General features: G+C 42.2%; 1 protein-coding gene across 6 annotated transcripts in view; it reads left to right on the forward strand.

The window, feature by feature from the left end:
- LOC311137143 (NT-3 growth factor receptor-like) overlaps positions 1–18,193 on the forward strand; it is a 294,494-nt gene that overhangs the window by 40,558 nt on the left and 235,743 nt on the right. For all 6 annotated transcript variants that reach the window (XM_084171493.1, XM_084171490.1, XM_084171491.1 and 3 more), the window contains exons 2-3: positions 11,793–11,867; positions 13,989–14,060. In XM_084171493.1, coding sequence (XP_084027619.1) covers positions 11,793–11,867; positions 13,989–14,060 — 147 coding nt within the window. The remainder of the gene's footprint in view (positions 1–11,792; positions 11,868–13,988; positions 14,061–18,193) is intronic.

An 18,193-nucleotide genomic window follows, 5' to 3' on the forward strand; every position in this document is an offset into this window, starting at 1 on the left:
CTCAAGTAAACGTGAAAGTCACCCAGTAAAATACTACTTGAGGAAAAGTCTGAAAGTATTTTAGTTTTAAATATATTTAAGTTTCAAAAGTAAATGTAATTGGTAAAATATACTTAAGTATCAAAAGTAAAAGTAAACGCTATAAATCATTTAAAATTCCTTATATTAAGCAACGGCACAATTTTCATGTTTTTATGTGCATACAGTGGGGCAAAAAAGTATTTAGTCAGCCACCAGTTGTGCAAGTTCTCCCACTTAAAAAGATGAGAGAGGCCTGTAATTTTCATCATAGGTACACGTCAACTATGACAGACAAAATGAGGAAAAAAAATCCAGAAAATCACATTGTAGGATTTTAAATGAATTTATTTGCAAATTATGGTGGAAAATAAGTATTTGTTCAATAACAAAAGTTTCTCAATACTTTGTTATATACAATTTGTTGGCAATGACACAGGTCAAACGTTTTCTCTAAGTCTTCACAAGGTTTTCACACACTGTTGCTGGTATTTTGGCCCATTCCTCCATGCAGATCTCCTCTAGAGCAGTGATGTTTTGGGGCTGTCGCTGGGCAACACAGACTTTCAACTCCCTCCAAAGATTTTCTATGGGGTTGAGATCTGGAGACTGGCTAGGCCACTCCAGGACCTTGAAATGCTTCTTACGAAGCCACTCCTTCGCTGCCCGGGCGGTGTGTTTGGGATCATTGTCATGCTGAAAGACCCAGCCACGTTTCATCTTCAATGCCCTTGCTGATGGAAGGAGGTTTTCACTCAAAATCTCACGATACATGGCCCCATTCATTCTTTCCTTTACACGGATCAGTCGTCCTGGTCCCTTTGCAGAAAAACAGCCCCAAAGCATGATGTTTCCACCCCCATGCTTCACAGTAGGTATGGTGTTCTTTGGATGCAACTCAGCATTCTTTGTCCTCCAAACACGACGAGTTGAGTTTTTACCAAAAAGTTCTATTTTGGTTTCATCTGACCATATGACATTCTCCCAATCCTCTTCTGGATCATCCAAATGCACTCTAGCAAACTTCAGACGGGCCTGGACATGTACTGGCTTAAGCAGGGGGACACGTCTGGCACTGCAGGATTTGAGTCCCTGGCGGCGTAGTGTGTTACTGATGGTAGGCTTTGTTACTTTGGTCCCAGCTCTCTGCAGGTCATTCACTAGGTCCCCCGTGTGGTTCTGGGATTTTTGTTCACCGTTCTTGTGATCATTTTGACCCCACGGGGTGAGATCTTGCGTGGAGCCCCAGATCGAGGGAGATTATCAGTGGTCTTGTATGTCTTCCATTTCCTAATAATTGCTCCCACAGTTGATTTCTTCAAACCAAGCTGCTTACCTATTGCAGATTCAGTCTTCCCAGCCTGGTGCAGGTCTACAATTTTGTTTCTGGTGTCCTTTGACAGCTCTTTGGTCTTGGCCATAGTGGAGTTTGGAGTGTGACTGTTTGAGGTTGTGGACAGGTGTCTTTTATACCGATAACAAGTTCAAACAGGTGCCCTTAATACAGGTAACGAGTGGAGGACAGAGGAGCCTCTTAAAGAAGAAGTTACAGGTCTGTGAGAGCCAGAAATCTTGCTTGTTTGTAGGTGACCAAATACTTATTTTCCACCATAATTTGCAAATAAATTCATAACAAATCCTACAATGTGATTTTCTGGAATTTTTTTTCTCAATTTGTCTGTCATAGTTGATGTGTATCTATGATGAAAATTACAGGCCTCTCTCATCTTTTTAAGTGGGAGAACTTGCACAATTGGTGGCTGACTAAATACTTTTTTCCCCACTGTATGTGCATATGTGTTTAGTGAGTCTGCCAGATCAGAGGCAGTAGGGATGACCAGGGTTGTTCTCTTGATAAGTGTGTGAATTGGACCATTTCGCTTTCTGCTAAGCATTTGAAATGTACTTTTGGGTGACAGGGAAAATGTATGGGAGTAAAAAGTTCATACTGTATTTTCTTTAAGAATGTAGTGGAGTAAAAGTAAAAGTTGTCAAAAATATAAATAGCAAAGTAATGTATAGATACCCCCAAAAACGACTTAAGTAGTACTTCAAAGTATTTTTACTTAGTTACTTTACACCATGCAGAGTCTAAAATAAACTCAGCCAATCAATCAGCATTTCCCCAACTCATTTTTTACTTAAGATTTTAATCTCTGTGGGGTTTGAATGATTCAGGTTTGTGTGAGGCGGTTTTCCCTCTCCTCTCCTCTCCTCTCCTCTCCTCTCCTCTCCTCTCCTCTCCTCTCCTCTCCTCTCCTCTCCTCTCCTCTCCTCTCCTCTCCTCTCCTCTCCTCTCCTCTCCTCTCCTCTCCTCTCCTCTCCTCTCCTCTCCTCTCCTCTCCTCTCCTCTCAGCGGGAGTTGGGACACATTCCCAATTCACAGGCACATTAATACACTCTTGTACATCTGTGAAATTGGAGAAATATAAGCACCCACCAAATAATAATAATAATAGTTATTTATTGTCCTAAAGCTTTTGGTTTTGTTTCACGTGGCGAGTCCATAGTTCCTCTGTCGAGGGGATTTGTTGTTCTGCGTTGCCTCCCCAAACCACGAACCACTTTGCTGCTCTGGAAAGCAGAGTTGCTAGGTTACATAACGCTCTTTTATCAAGATGTGAGCAGGATAGTCTTAGTATTTTGTCTTTAAGATGAATTGCCAGAAAAATGTCCATGAATATCACTATAGAAGATGTTAATGGAATTTTTTTCTCCAAATCTGAGTGATACATTATGCACCATAGCTGTTGTTCATCACGTTGTCTCATACATTTGCATTTTGAGCAAGTAGTATTGTGAAATGGATTACCACGGTTTTGTACTTTGCTATGTTAACTCTCCACTTACTGCCGTCTACATGTCCTTTTATATTCTCCTTTAATAAGAAATCTGTTTTCCTGTCCATCAGTCGATACACAGTATGTACTGTGAAAAAAAAATGAATATAAATGTATGCACTCACTCTGGATAAGAGCGTCTGCTAAATGACTAAAATGTAAAATGTACTGTATGTGTGTATACAGTAATGTGACTTAATGCTCATACACTGTTGTTTACATAATACATACTCTAGTGTAGGCTACATGTAGTACACATGCATGATTCCAGTCTCAGGTCAGCTATACTGTCCAGAATGCACTGGTCCCGCGTTAGCTTCATGTGGCCCCAACTGTGCACATAACCTCCCTGCCACCTGGACAAGATCTCACATCTCACCTGCCATCTGATCTCTCTCATATTCATGGGCCTGCTCATGCATCCTAACCAATCAGGATGAGTTCTGAGGGATTTCTCAGCAGCTGTTCAGGATGTCGTTCCACATGTACGCATCACATGGAAAGAGAAGCAGAGAGATTAAGATGGTCTTCCTGGTCTGAACCAAGGAAACACTGCACTGATTCTAAACAGACCAGAGAGGGAGATGGGTTACATTTTACATTTGTATGGGTGATGTAAATATAAACATTTCAAATCTTAATGCCAAAACTTGATGCCAGAGTCTTTATGTAATTTCCTGAGCTCAGAGATCAGCAATGCATGTTGTACAGCTGCGTGAGTGCTGATGGATGTGTGTGCTCGTGTGTGCTTGTGTGTTGAGCGGTTGTGTGAAAATGTGTATGTGTGTGTTACACATTTGAAAAAAGGGTTATTCTGTGGGGACAGCCGCAAAACCCTTTTGAAATCTTTTTTTCTGAGTGTAGAAACAAATAAAAAAGAGTGTATATGAGAAGAAAGGATGGAAGTCAGAGTAATTGAAAAGATAGATGGGAGTGAGAAAATGGACATGAGAGTTTGAAGTGAGAGAAATAAAAGTAGGAGACCGATCGAATTAGAAACATGACACTGTGGTAAATCTTAAAAACGTTAACTCATTAAGTTACTCACCAAGTTAAATGCCCACGATACATAAGCAATAAGGCATTTCAATTTCACCAGGCCCAAAGGTAACAACTACCTCTTAAGGAAGTGTCTTACTCTTACCAGAATAATGCGGTCGTCACTAGTAACCACAACCACAAAGTCATAAACCCCGCCTATTTCTACAAAAAACATTTTTTTTAAACCCTAACCGTAAACCTTACCTTCAACACACCCTAACCTTGATGAATATAGCTCATTTGGACTTTTGGATTGGGTAACTAGTGGAAACTGAATAAGTAACTGCTGAGTGTCAGTTTTAGTTCAGTTCAAGAGCATCAATAGTCAGCATGGAGCACCCAGAGTGATTTTAGCTCAGTGTTGTGGAGAGGCTCTGGGGACCTCCAGCAATTCGCTTTCATTAAACGTCCCCTCATTACGCAGGATGTAATTGCATTGAAGCTCATTTAAGCCAGCAGTAAATCATGTGAATATACTTGCACTGCGGGACATCCACAGGAAAATAATTCTACCAGACAGTGTATCCCACATACACTACATGACCAAAGGTATGTGGACACCTGCTTGTCGAACATCTCATTCCAAAATCATGAGCATTAATATGGAGTTGGTCCCCCCTTTGCTGCTATAACAGCCTCCACTCTTCTGGGAAGGCTTTCCACTAGATGTTGGAACATTGCTGCGGGGACTTGCTTCCATTCAGCCACAAGAGCATTAGTGAGGTCGGGAACTGATGTTGGGCGATTAGGCCTGGCTCGCAGTTGGCGTTCCAATTCATCCCAAAGATGTTCGATGGGGTTGAGGTCAGGGCTCTGTGTAGGCCAATCAAGTTCTTCCATACCGATCTCGACAAACCATTTCTGTATGGACCTCGCTTTGTGCACGGGGGCATTGTCATGCTGAAACAGGAAAGGGCCTTCCCCAAACTGTTGCCACAAAGTTGGAAGCACAGAATTGTGTAGAATGTAATTGTATGCTGTAGCGTTAAGATTTCCCTTCACTGGAACTAGCCCGAACACTGAAATTCCTCCTCCACCAAACTTTACAGTTGGCACTATGCATTGGGGCAGGTAGAGTTCTCCTGGCATCCGCCAAACCCAGATTCGTCCGTCGGACTGCCAGATGGTGAAGCGTGATTCATCACTCGAGAGAACGCGTTTCCACTGCTCCAGAGTCCAATGGCGGCGAGCTTTACACCACTCCAGCCGACGCTTGGCATTGCGCATGGTGATCTTAGGCTTGTGTGCGGCTGCTCGGCCATGGAAACCCATTTCATGAAGCTCCCGACGAACAGTTCTTGTGCTGACGTTGCTTCCAGAGGCAGTTTGGAACTCGGTAGTGAGTGTTGCAAATGAGGACAGACGATTTTTACGTGCTACGCGCTTCAGCACTTGGCAGTCGCGTTCTGTGAGCTTGTGTGGCCTACCACTTTGCAGCTGAGCCGTTGTTGCTCTGAGACGTTTCCACTTCACAATAACAGCACTTACAGTTGACCTGGGCAGTTCTAGCAGGGCAGAAATTTGACAAACTGACTTGTTGGAAAGGTGGCATCCTATGACGGTGCCACGTTGAAAGTCACTAAAACGATATAACAAGCAGAATAATACATATTTAAATACAAATAATTAGAACATGGCTTTTTTGGCAGGAGGTTGTTGTTTTGGCGGATGGTTGTTGTGGTTGGTCCTGTGTTCTCTCTGGCGTCCTTTCCCCCTTGCGGCAGATGTGGATGCGGGTGCGTTTGCACGCTCGGCCCATTTCTTCCCCAGTCAACCACGTGGTGTGCATTTTTGTGTTTGAAAAGGTGCGGCATTAAGTGAGTGAGAGGGGAAATGGTTGCATATCCAGGAGCCGACCGGGGGTCTATGAGCAGGGGTACTGAGAGAGAGCTTTCAATTTTGTGTAGATGAGGGATATACATTTTTAAATATGGTATACATCTAATCAAATTTTTCATTGTCCTATCATGATGGAAAGATCCCTAACCCTATAACCTGGACACCGACCTGAGCGACCCATACACCAAAGAGAAGTTCCCATCTCTTTTATGGACCTGCTGTGAATATGCAGCCTAAACAGAGAAATAAATGCGGTCAGAGACCTACTTGAGCAGCACCGCCCCCTCAAGATTCTGAGCCTGCCTGGCAGGGTTGGTCCTACAAAGCCAGAGCCCCCTGATGGGAGAGCATAATATACAAGGAAATTCTCAAAGCTGCTAATGAGAACCTTGACGACCTTTTACCTAGCCGGTGGGGATTCCGGTGGGGTACGCCCACCCAGGTAGTGGCAGTGCTGGCAACACTGGCTGCAGTAACCCATGGGGAGGGGGTCACACTCGGACAATCAGAGAGGGGGTTTATCATTGTAGCCCAGGTGGCACAAAATAATCAAAGGTCTGACCGCATGGAGATGCTTGGGAAAATGGTTACAACAGGGGATCAGAGTGTTTGTGTCTAAGGGAAGAGGGTGGATCTGATCTCCATCACCTAGGACTTGACATAGATTAAGTAGATTAATCTAATCTCACATTGTTATCAATTTCTGCTCAATCTGCATGCTTTCTCAATCAGCTTTAACTGTATGTGCACTCGTAAATCAAGTTATTTCTCGAGTTGGGCTCTGGGATATAACAGCCGTTGAGTATCTGATTTTATGGTGGATTGTGGAGGAGGGGGGTTGAGTGTGTTGGAGTATGTGAGTATGTGCGTGTGTGCTTGTCTGGCATCTGTTGTGGGGGGGTGGGCATGTTGGGCGGGAGGGTATGGGATGGACCTCAGGAATTGTTTGCTAGGATAATAGTTGCTTGTCAATGAATTAAATGTAATACAATGGCAATCCGGGTTATATGTTAGAATCCTACGCGTGAACTGCCAACATTATTACGCATATTAATTGATAATGATGGAAAATAGGATATGCATAATTTAAAAAAATAGTTATATATATATATATATATATATATATATATATATATATAGAGGTGAAAGCATTGGAAATGCTTTTGGCGGTTAATCTGCTTCTGTTTTGTGGGTGGTACTGTGTGCTGTTTTCGATGGATGGGTCCTGGCCTCTCGGGGCCTTAGGGATGCGGAGGGACGTGGGTGGGATGCTGATCACTGGGATGACGGCTCAACTTGGGATGGGCAGGGGCTTTAGCGGGGAAATTAGTGGAGAACAATTGAAGGGTTTCTCCGTAGCAGTGCAAATATCACGGTACAGCTATATGGACACTCAATCATTACGCCATTTTTTATTGGTATATTTACAAACATATATAATGATAAATAGACTTGAAACTTGTATCTCATTATGGTGTATGGTGAAATAAGTATAGCCAGTTATAATTGTAATGGCTTAGCTGATAATAACAAAAGAAGAACAATATTTACATGGCTCAAAGAGAAGGAATATAATATCTATTGTATACAGGAAACTCATTCAACAATTCGAGATGAAGTAGCGTGGAAAAAACAATGGGGGGGGGGGGGGAATATACTTCTCCCATGGGCAAAGAAATTCAAAAGGGGTGATGATATTAATTAATAGTAATTTCGATCCGAATGTGCAAATTGTACAAATAGATACACAAGGTAGATGGATTATTTTAAATATGTTATTGGACCATAAACAGATATGGCTCATTAACCTTTACGGACCAAATAATGATGATCCACAATTATTTGACAATATATATAATAAATTATCAAGCCTGCAAGCAATTCAAGACAATATTATTATGGTGGGGGATTATAATACTGTTTTAAATAGCTCAATGGACCGTAAAGGAAATCACACCACAAACAATCACCCACATGCTCTTAAGGAAATTGTGAATGTCATGGATACATTAGAACTAGTAGATATATGGAGGCTTAAATATACTGATCTAGTGAGATATACATGGCGGAGACTGAATCAAGCTAGTCGTCTTGACTTCTTTCTTATCTCATTCTCGTTGGCACCAAAAGTAAAAAAAAGTGTTGATAGGGGACAGAATGCGGTCGGACCATCATATAATAGGCATATACATTACTCTTACTGAATTTCCACGTGGGCGAGGATATTGGAAATTTAATCAAAGCCTATTGGATGATAATTTTTTTATAATTAGAACAAAGGAATTTATAACTGACTTTTTCCAACATAACATAGGTATAGCGAATCCCCTTATTGTATGGGACACCTTTAAATGTGCCTTTAGAGGCCATGCAATTCAGTACTCATCTCGAAAACAAAAGCAATTTAGGTCAAAAGAGTTTATACTAAGAAAGGAAATAGAAAGTCTAACAGAACAGATAGATGGCAATAAAAACTGTAACATAGAGGCTCAGAATAAATTAGAGGAAAAACAAAAAGAAATGGAGAAACTTATTCAAGAAAGATCAAGTGTAATATATTATAAAAATAAAGCAAACTGGATGGAATATGGGGAAAAATTCACAAAATTCTTTTTAAATCTTCAACATAGGAATGCTACCAAAAATAACTTAATGAAACTGGTTACAATTGACGGAGTCACCCATAATTCACCAAATTATATTTTGAAGGAAGAAACAAAGTACTTTAAGCATATGTTTTCTTTTCAGTCGCCTCCATCTCCTCTAACTGAAGCTAATTGTAGAGATTTTTTTTCTGTTGATAATGTCAAATTAACAGCCACACAGAAAGACTCATGTGAAGGTGAAATTACAGAGGAGGAACTTCTGGATGCAATTAAAGACTTTAAGTCTGGGAAAACTCCAGGGTTGGATGGCATACCAGTCGAGGTATACCAAAACTTTTTTGATATACTAAGAGGACCGTTATTAGCATGTTTTAACCATTCCTATGTAAATGGTAGATTATCTGACACTCAAGAAGAAGGTCTGATCTCATTATTACTGAAACAGGATACAAGTGGAAAATATAAAGATCCAGTCCATTTACAAAATTGGAGGCCCCTTACACTTCAGTGTTGTGATGCAAAAATCCTAGCAAAATGTATAGCGCATAGAATTAAAAAGGTATTGTCGGATGTTATTCATTCTAATCAGACAGGTTTTTTACATGGAAGATACATTGGAGATAATATAAGGCAAGTATTGGAAACAATAGAACACTATGGAAAATATGGGAAACCAGGCCTGCTATTCATAGCAGACTTCGAAAAGGCATTTGATAAAGTTCGACTAGGGTTTATATATAAATGCCTGGAGCATTTCAATTTTGGAGAATCTCTTATAAAATGGGTCAAAATCATGTATAGTAACCCTATGTGTAAAATAGTAAATAATGGCTATTTCTCAGAAAGTTTTAAACTGTCAAGAGGAGTGAAACAAGGTTGTCCACTATCGGCATATCTATTTATTGTGGCCATCGAGATGTTAGCTATTAAAATCAGATCCAATAATAATATCAGAGGATTAGAAATACAGGGCTTAAAAACAAAGGTGTCATTGTACGCTGATGATTCATGTTTTCTTTTAAATCCACAACTAGAATCCCTCCACAGCCTCATAGAGGATCTAGATACATTTTCTAACCTCTCTGGATTACAACCAAATTATGACAAATGTACTATATTACGTATTGGATCACTAAAAAATAAAAATTTTACATTACCATGTAGTTTACCAATAAAATGGTCTGATGGTGATGTGGATATACTCGGAATACATATCCCAAAGGAAATACATGATCTCACTTCAATAAATTTTAATAGAAAGTTAGCAAAAATAGATAAGATCTTACTACCATGGAAAGGAAAATACCTGTCAATTTGTGGAAAAATCACCCTGATGAACTCTTTAGTATTATCCCAGTTTACCTATTTGCTTATGGTCTTGCCTACACCTAGCGAACAGTTTTTTAAATTATATGAGAAAAAAATATTCAATTTTATTTGGAACGGCAAGCCAGACAAAATTAAAATAGCATATTTATATAATGAATATGAATTCGGAGGACAGAAATTATTAAATATTAAAGCATTAGACCTATCACTAAAAGCTTCAGTCATACAAAAGTTATACTTAAATCCGAACTGGTTCTCAAGCAAATTAGTAAGATTGTCTCACCCAATGTTCAAGAAAGGCCTTTTTCCCTTTATTCAGATTATAACCTCTCACTTTCAGTTATTTGAAAAGGAAATAATCTCCCAAATGTCACTATTTCTAAAACAAGCCATAGAAAGTTGGTTGCAATTTCAATTTAATCCTCCAGAAACGACAGAACAAATAATGCAACAAATATTGTGGTTAAATTCAAATATACTAATTGACAAAAAAACTTTCTTTTTTGACAGAATGTTTAAATAAGGTATAATCTTCGTAAATGATATCATCGGTAGGACTGGTGGAGTTATGTCGCACATGCAGCTGACAAAAACATATGGAAATGTCTGCTCTACCCAAAATTACAACCAAATAATTGCAGCCTTACCGCAAAAGTGGAAGAGGAAAGTGGAAGGGGGAGAAAGTAAGGAACTTGTCTGTCGGCCTTGCATTAAAGAACATAATTGGTTAAGGAAAACTGTGATAAATAAAAAAGTATATCAGTTTCACTTAAGGACCAAAGGATTGACAGCCGTCCCATATAGATTGCAAAATAGTTGGGAAGAGATCTTTGACGTACCGATCCCATGGCATAGTGTTTATGAACTGACACGCAAAACGACACCGGATTCAAAAATTAGAATCTTTCAATTTAAATTATTATATAAAATTCTTGCTACCAATAGAATGTTATTTATATGGGGGATACAATCTTCCCAGCTCTGCAGATTTTGCTGTGAAGAGACAGAATCATTAGATCATTTGTTTTGGTTCTGTTCATTTGTAGCTTGTTTTTGGACACAGGTCCAGGAATGGCTAAAGGATTGCAATATTTACCTGGAACTAACCTTGCAGATAGCATTACTGGGTGATCTGAAAAGTCATAGTCAATCAATCAATAATATAATAATACTTTTAGCAAAAATGTTTATTTTTAATTCACAATCTGTAGAAGCAATGAGAATAGAAAGGTTCAGAACTTTTGTAAAACATCACAGTACAGTTGAAATATATATGGCAAATAGAAATCCTATATGGATGGTGTTAAGAGATAGATGGGAGGTATTGAATAGAGTTGAAGGATGGGACTAATAACAAATAACAACAAATAATAACAAAGATAGCTAATAATGTAAGCACACTGTGTCCATAATAAGTATATAGGTTGTATGTTGGGAGCTTTTGGGAAAGAGCACAGTTAGAAAGATATGGCATATAGAAGCAAACCGGATGGACATCATGAAAATGATCGGAGAGGTTGAGAGTAGAAGAAGTTCAGGAGCAATAAAAATAAAAATAAAAATAAATATATATAATATAATTATTGTAAAATTAACTCTGTCCATAAGGTGTAGATAGTAAGTATAGACCGGAAGTAGAGGCCTGGGCATTGTTGTTCACTAATTTACTCCAATTAGGGAAAGGATGGTGGGGTTGAAAAGTAATAAAGGGGAGTATATATATAAAAAATAAATAAATAAATAAAAAAAAAGGCACTGAGCTCTTCAGTAAGGCCATTCTACTGCCAATGTTTGTCTATGGAGATTGCATGGCTGTGTGCTCGATTTCACCTGTCAGCAACGGTTGTGGCTAAAATAGCCAGAATCCACTAATTTAAAAGGGTGTCCACATACTTTTGTGTATGTATAGTGTATCTTTACTAGACTACATTCATTTACTTAATTTACAGTATTGCCTTGTAGCTTCCTCAGATGGGACTGGAAGGATGAACTTTACAACTGAGCTGAACTGTACATCCGACAACTATGAGAGATTTAACACATAAATCAACAGAATAAACATATAGGTTAAAAGTAGATTTTTTAACTGACTGTCTTCTGTTCTTTCCCTGTGTTCCAGACACATTGAGAACTGGACTGGCCTGCAGACGCTGAAAGATGTGGACATGGAACTGTACACTGGACTTCAGAGACTGTGAGTATCAACCTGGGAAGAGAGCAGGAACATAAACCATTTACATACTGATGGTGATCTGTGGTTGCTGCAGAGCCCAGTGTGAGCCCAGTGTTGCTCTAGTCAATTTAGCATACCATATGGATGTGAGACCTTGGACTGTTTCTTGACCTGAAACATGCAAGACATATTTAATGGTATACAATGATCCTTGTCCCACCACCTAGTGACATGGCACTTGGTCTGGTGGGCACACACACTCATCAGCACTATTGACCACTAGCAGTTGCTTATATTGGAGGCATGTTTATTTTAATGCACTGCAGCCAGCCTCAAACAACAGGGCCTCCCTACTGCCCGTTTTACACTGATCAAATAACGCTGGAATAGTGGCCAGGAAATGTAATTACGTCCCTAAACACCCTGGCCAAACACTACGAGAAGTCTCCTTCCTTCCTCCCTGCTATGCTGATTCCTTCCCCCATGCCTACTGCCCACCCTCAGACATCCTGGTCAGACATCCTGGTCAGACATCCTGGTCAGACATCCTCTTCCATCCTCCTCCAGTTACCCCCCCCGCCTCCCCTCTTCTCCAGCCTCTCCTATAATCTCATCCATCCTTCCCCAGTCTCCCCCAGTTTCCCCTAGTCTCCTCCAGTCTCACCAGTCTAACCACTGGTCCTATTAGGGGAGGCCCAGAGCAGTTGAACAAGGCTGATTAACAGCTCCTCTCATTAACATCAGGCTCACCTGGAGTGGGCTCTGGCTCCTCTGCTCCCTCCCTCCCTCCCTCCCTCCCTCCCTCCCTCCCTCCCTCCCTCCCTCCCTCCCTCCCTCCCTCCCTCCCTTCCTTCCTTCCTTCCTTCCTTCCTTCCTTCCTTCCTTCCTTCCTTCCTTCCTTCCTTCCTTCCTTCCTTCCTTCCTTCCTTCCTTCCTTCCTTCCTTCCCTCCCTCTCTCCTCCAGCAGCAGCAAGGGCCAGGTGATAGGGATGACTCACCAGGTAGTGTGCTGCACAGGCAGACCAGAGCAGGAGCTATTCTGGGCCCACGCTGGGTCAGCCACACGGGCCTCAGAGCCTCAGCCAGCCCACCTCACTGATTAATATTTAAGTACAAGCCACAGGGGGACATGTGACACGTACACCTGTGTTGGCTGTGTTAAATCCTTCACTCCCAGGTCCTGATGTGTCTGACCTTGACCACACTGTATTACCCACTGGGATGCCCTTGTTTAAGCCAAATTCAATATGGGGGAATAGATGTCTTAACATGCCTATGCTTACCAAACACCCAGTGTTACAGTTTCACATCACTGTTAGCCATACTGTATGATGCCATCAGGACTGTTCTGATGAAATCATTCTCTCAGATGGATACTAATGAAAACAGCTGAGTGTTCAATGCAAATAAACAGCTTGCAGATGCCTATGATAAAAATGGATTCAATATACATAATTGATCTCAGCTGAGGAGAGAGAGAACAGTATCAAGAGCCTGCATCTTCTCTAACTATAATGATGCCCCATGTGGAGGGAGAGGAGCAGGGGAGACACGCTGGAAGATAAGATTAGATGGCTTTTAGAATGCTTCCCTCTTCACCCAAATGCCGCCGGTAGCGGGCCTGGCAATGATCTGACTGGTTAGCTTGGTCGCTGTCAAATTCAGTTAAAAAGCCAAAAGTAAAAGATTCCCTCGCACACTCCCAGTGCACTGCTATCACAGCCCATGATTAACTGTAATTGAGGAATTTATGGGAACCTATCTTCGACCAATCAGGAGACAATTGCAGTTTCTGTGAAACTTGTGCGACGTGTGTGCCTACTCCTTAGTGTGGGTGTAGCCACGCCACACTGAAAAACCCTGGTTTCCATGGACACACTGGTAGGAATATGTTGGTGGTTATAATTGTGGAATAGCATTTAATTTTTCTTTAATCTTACTTTATATGTAAACGTAGGAGGAAACATCTGTTAGTATCAACAATAGTAACCTTGAGGGAATAATTTTTTTCCCTTTATGCTAAACATCCCACCGATGTACATGTACACTATCTCATGCCTGTGTAAATTATTTCCATATGTGTAACTTACAGTTAACTGTTTACATGCCTTATGCGTGTGTGTCACTGTGTGTCTCTTCCAGAACAATCATGAACGGCAACCTGCGTGGTATCCAGGCCAGAGCCTTCTCCCAGAACCCCCACCTGCGCTACATGTGAGTGGTGTTACTGTTACCCCACTCATTCTCTCTCTCTCTAGTCTGACTGATGAACACAGATGAGAACATACATCACATCTGCCATTCATCCCCTCATCGTGTGGATTCTCCCCCTCCCTCTTTTACAATAATTTTTTACAGACAGCATTGTTCACAGTTCCCCGCCGTCTGACTGTGCACACTGACTGAATGATCTTCCTTCAACAGTGACATATTCAGATTGACTACGCCACATATTTACCAAAGCAAGCAGAGTTTAGTTTAGCACAAGCTAGGGACTGTCATGACAGAGCAGCCATTTCCACTTTAATCCTGATTGTGAATATGCAGGCATCCCGTTCCACATGAGACCCACAAACCACTCTAGCGCTCTCCCCGTGACCCTGTCCCATCCCAGGCATACATTATCCTAACATACATAATTCACCCAGATGAACCTCTTCTCAAGGGAAGTAAGCGTGTTCCTTCTGCAGTGATATGCCAGTTCAGCTACAGTGCCTGGGTCTTCTTCCTGGTGCTTCACATACGGCTGAACACACACAGTTCCACCATGTTATGTTTGCTGTGTCGGTTCATAATGATTAGATGAGAGAGTTTAATAGTCACATGTACAGGGTTGCAGATGTAATTATAGAGTACAGGGTAATTCTTAAGCTCCGAGCTCCAACAATGCAGGACAAAGTGAAATAAAATAAAAAAATATATAAATATAAAAAATAGATAAAAATAGATAATAATACAAATTATAATATATACATATTAATAACTGTGCAATGATAAATGTACATTGGGGGGGGGGGGGGGGGGGGCAGGTGGCTGACTAGTGGTGGCTATTCAGCATGATAATGTCCATTGGGGTGGGGCAGGGTAAAAATGTCAGTTGAGGTGGGAAGGGGGAAATGTTCATAGGGGGAGCGGCGGGGGGGATAGGAAGTCTGGGGGAGCTATTCTTCAGCCTGATGGTCTGATGGTCTGGGGGTGGAAGCTATTGGCCAGTCTTACAGTTTTTGCCATGAAGCTCCTATACTGCCTGCGTCTGAGTGATGGAAACGGGGAGAACAGGCCATGGCTCGGGTGGCTGGGGTCCCTGATGAACTTCTTGGCCTTCCTGTGACACCTGGTGTTGTAGGTGTCCTGGAGGGCAGGCAGTGTGCACCCAATGGTGCATTCGGCTGAGCATACCACCCTCGTAGTGCCTTGCGGTCCGCGGCGGTGGAGTTGCCGTACCAGGCTGTGATGCAGGCTGACAGTATGCTCTCAATGGTGCTCCTGTAGAACACTGTGAGGGCCCTCGGGGATAGGCCAAATTTCTTCAGCATCCTGAGGTTGTCATGCCTTCTTCACGATGGTGTCCGTGTGGTCTGACTATTTCAGCTCCGAGGAGATGTGTACACCGAGGAACTTTATGTTTTTGAACGTCTCCACGGTGGCCCCATTGATGAGGATGGGAGCGTGCCCAGCCTGGTTCCTCCTGAAGTCCACAATCAGCTCCTTTGTTTTTCTGACGTTGAGGGAGAGGTTGTTTACCTGGCACCACACCGTCAGAGTGCCTACCTCCTCCCTGTACGTCGTCTCGTCATTGTTGGTAATCAGGCCTACTACTGTCGTGTCGTCAGCGAACTTGATGATGGAGTTGGAACTGTGTGAGGCCACGCAGTCGTGGGTATTCATGGAGTACAGGAGGGGACTGAGGACACACCTTGTGGGGCTCCTGTGTTGAGGGTCAGCGTGGCGGAGGTGATGTTGCCTACCTTCACCACCTGGGGGCGGCCCGTCAGGAAGTCTAGGATCCAGTGGCATAGGGAGGAGTTCAGACCCAGGGCCATGAACTTTGTAGTGAGCTTAGAGGCCACTATGGTATTGAACGTCAAGCTGTAGTCGATGAACAGCATCCTCACATATGCATTAATTTTGGTCCAGGTGGGTGAGGGCAGGGTTCAGTGCAATGGGGATTGCGTCGTGGATCTGTCAGTGGCGGTAGGCGAATTGGAGAGGGTCGAGTGTGTTGGGGAAGGAGGAGGTGATGTGGTCTTTGACTAGCCTCTCAAAGCACTTCATGATGACGGAAGTGAGTGCTACGGGTTGGTAGTCATTCAGTTCAGTTACTCTACCTTTCTTGGGCACAGGGATGATAGTGGACATCTTGAAGCAGGTGGGGATAGCGGCCTAAGCTAGAGAGAGATGGAAAATGTCGTTTGAATGACTTACACACGTCCTCTGGGAAGACCGTAAGTACGTAGCCCTCGTTGTCCCCAGGGGCTCTCCTCGGCCGCTCAGAGTCATTGTTGTGCTCGGAAGTGTGGGAAAAAGGTGTTTAGCTCGTTCGGTAGGGTGGTGTTGGAGTCCACGACATGGCTGGCTTTCTTTTTGTAATCCGTGATTGTTAGGAGCCACAGCGTTAGGAGCCATTGCGCTATACGCCTCGTGTCCGACCCGCTGAATTGCTCCTCCACTTTGTCCCTCCACTTGTGTTTCGCCATCTTGATCGATCTGTGTAGGTCGTATTTGTACTGTTTAACCATACTATCGACCCCGGTCACCTAATGTATGTACTGTATGTGGTTCGTAAGCAAGGCTGCATTTATTCCATTTTATCCTTTAATATGAATACACTCTTCACTGGCTGTGTACATATTCTGAATGAACCCAATTTCAGGTTGTTGAAAAGTGCAGTGGTTTCTGTAAAGAGTGAGGGAATTAAAGTTGGTTTGTGGACTGTATGCATGGATTGAGTGGCAGCGGAGTGCTGGTGATTTCCATAAGAAAGGTGAGACTTTTTTTAGTGTGACAGCTCTGTTATTAATAATTTTTCCCGGGGTAAACAGTGAGAAAGAAATGTAATAGCAGTCTACTACCTGGACTCACCAGTCTGTAATCTCAGCTGTCAATCACACACTACAGTACAGCAGTCCCTGGTCTTTTCTCCTATTCATCACTGCTCTTGTGTATGTTTGTGTATGTGTATATGTATGTACATTTTCATGTGAGTGGGTACACATGAAAGTTAATGTGTGGCAAAAAGCATGAAGAAAAGTCTATGTGCATGTCTTTTATTTTATTTTACATGATTCAGAGAAGCTGGCCTTGACTAGAATGCATAACAGTGTCCTGTGCAGTGTAACTGTGAGAGACAGAGTGCTGGACTATACTAGTTCACCTCTTCATGTAATAATGGGATGTGATCTAGTCTAGCACTCTGGAATGGGTTAAAGGGGAGTCATTATAAGCCCCAGCTTTCACTGTCTGCTGTCTCAAACAGAGCAGATGGACATGCTAATGGAACTCATTATAAAGGCTGGTGATGGGTGAGGAAGACCAGACTCACTGTACTGTATGTGTCCACCGCTGGAGGTGCAAAGACTGGGTTACAGTTGGAGCATAGGTTCTAAAGAGAGTTATGTTGGCATCTTAGATCTATGCACCCTGTTATAGAGAGGCATGCAGTAACAACAAGTGGAAAGCAGAATTGAGCATTGCTTTAGTGTTTTATTACAGCTCTCCTTGTGCTGAGTGGACAATGTTGTTCACGCTGCGCTGGGTTTTATGTAGAGAAATCCCCCAGATTTCCAGAGCAGTCATTCACATCACGGTCAAGTGGGCCAGCCCAGGAGCAGTTTGGGACCAGGCTCCCTATCCTTCATGTGCTAGGGCCCTGTGTTTTGCACCATCATGTCACATGACCTGGATTTGTACCTTTTATTTAAAGCTTTTTCATCAAACTGTCCTCTTTTCTTTTTATGTTAATTGGTCCAGCATCATCCTCAGGCAATTGCTTGAATTTTTGGTGTATTTCTAATTTCTGGAGAAGGCTTAAAATAAAGGTTCAAATCTAGGTCATGTGACATGTTAGCTCAAAACACAGGGCCCTATTTATGTCACAAACGTTCCATCGAAATCAGCCCATACATCAGCTCAGTGCAGCAAGAGCTCAGTTCAACAGGAAGTGAAATAGACAACTCCTGTCAGACTGCGAATGACTGGATGGAATGACACAGATATCTTGTCTTCGAGGCTTGATCAATTAAGCAATAATGCCCGAGGAGGTGTGGTATATGGCCAACATACCACGGCTAAGGGCTGTTCTTATGTACGACGCAATGCGGAGTGCCTGGACACAGCTCTTAGCCGTA

The sequence above is a fragment of the Coregonus lavaretus genome (assembly GCF_964263955.1).
Source record: "Coregonus lavaretus genome assembly, chromosome: 11".
NCBI lineage: Eukaryota > Metazoa > Chordata > Actinopteri > Salmoniformes > Salmonidae > Coregonus > Coregonus lavaretus.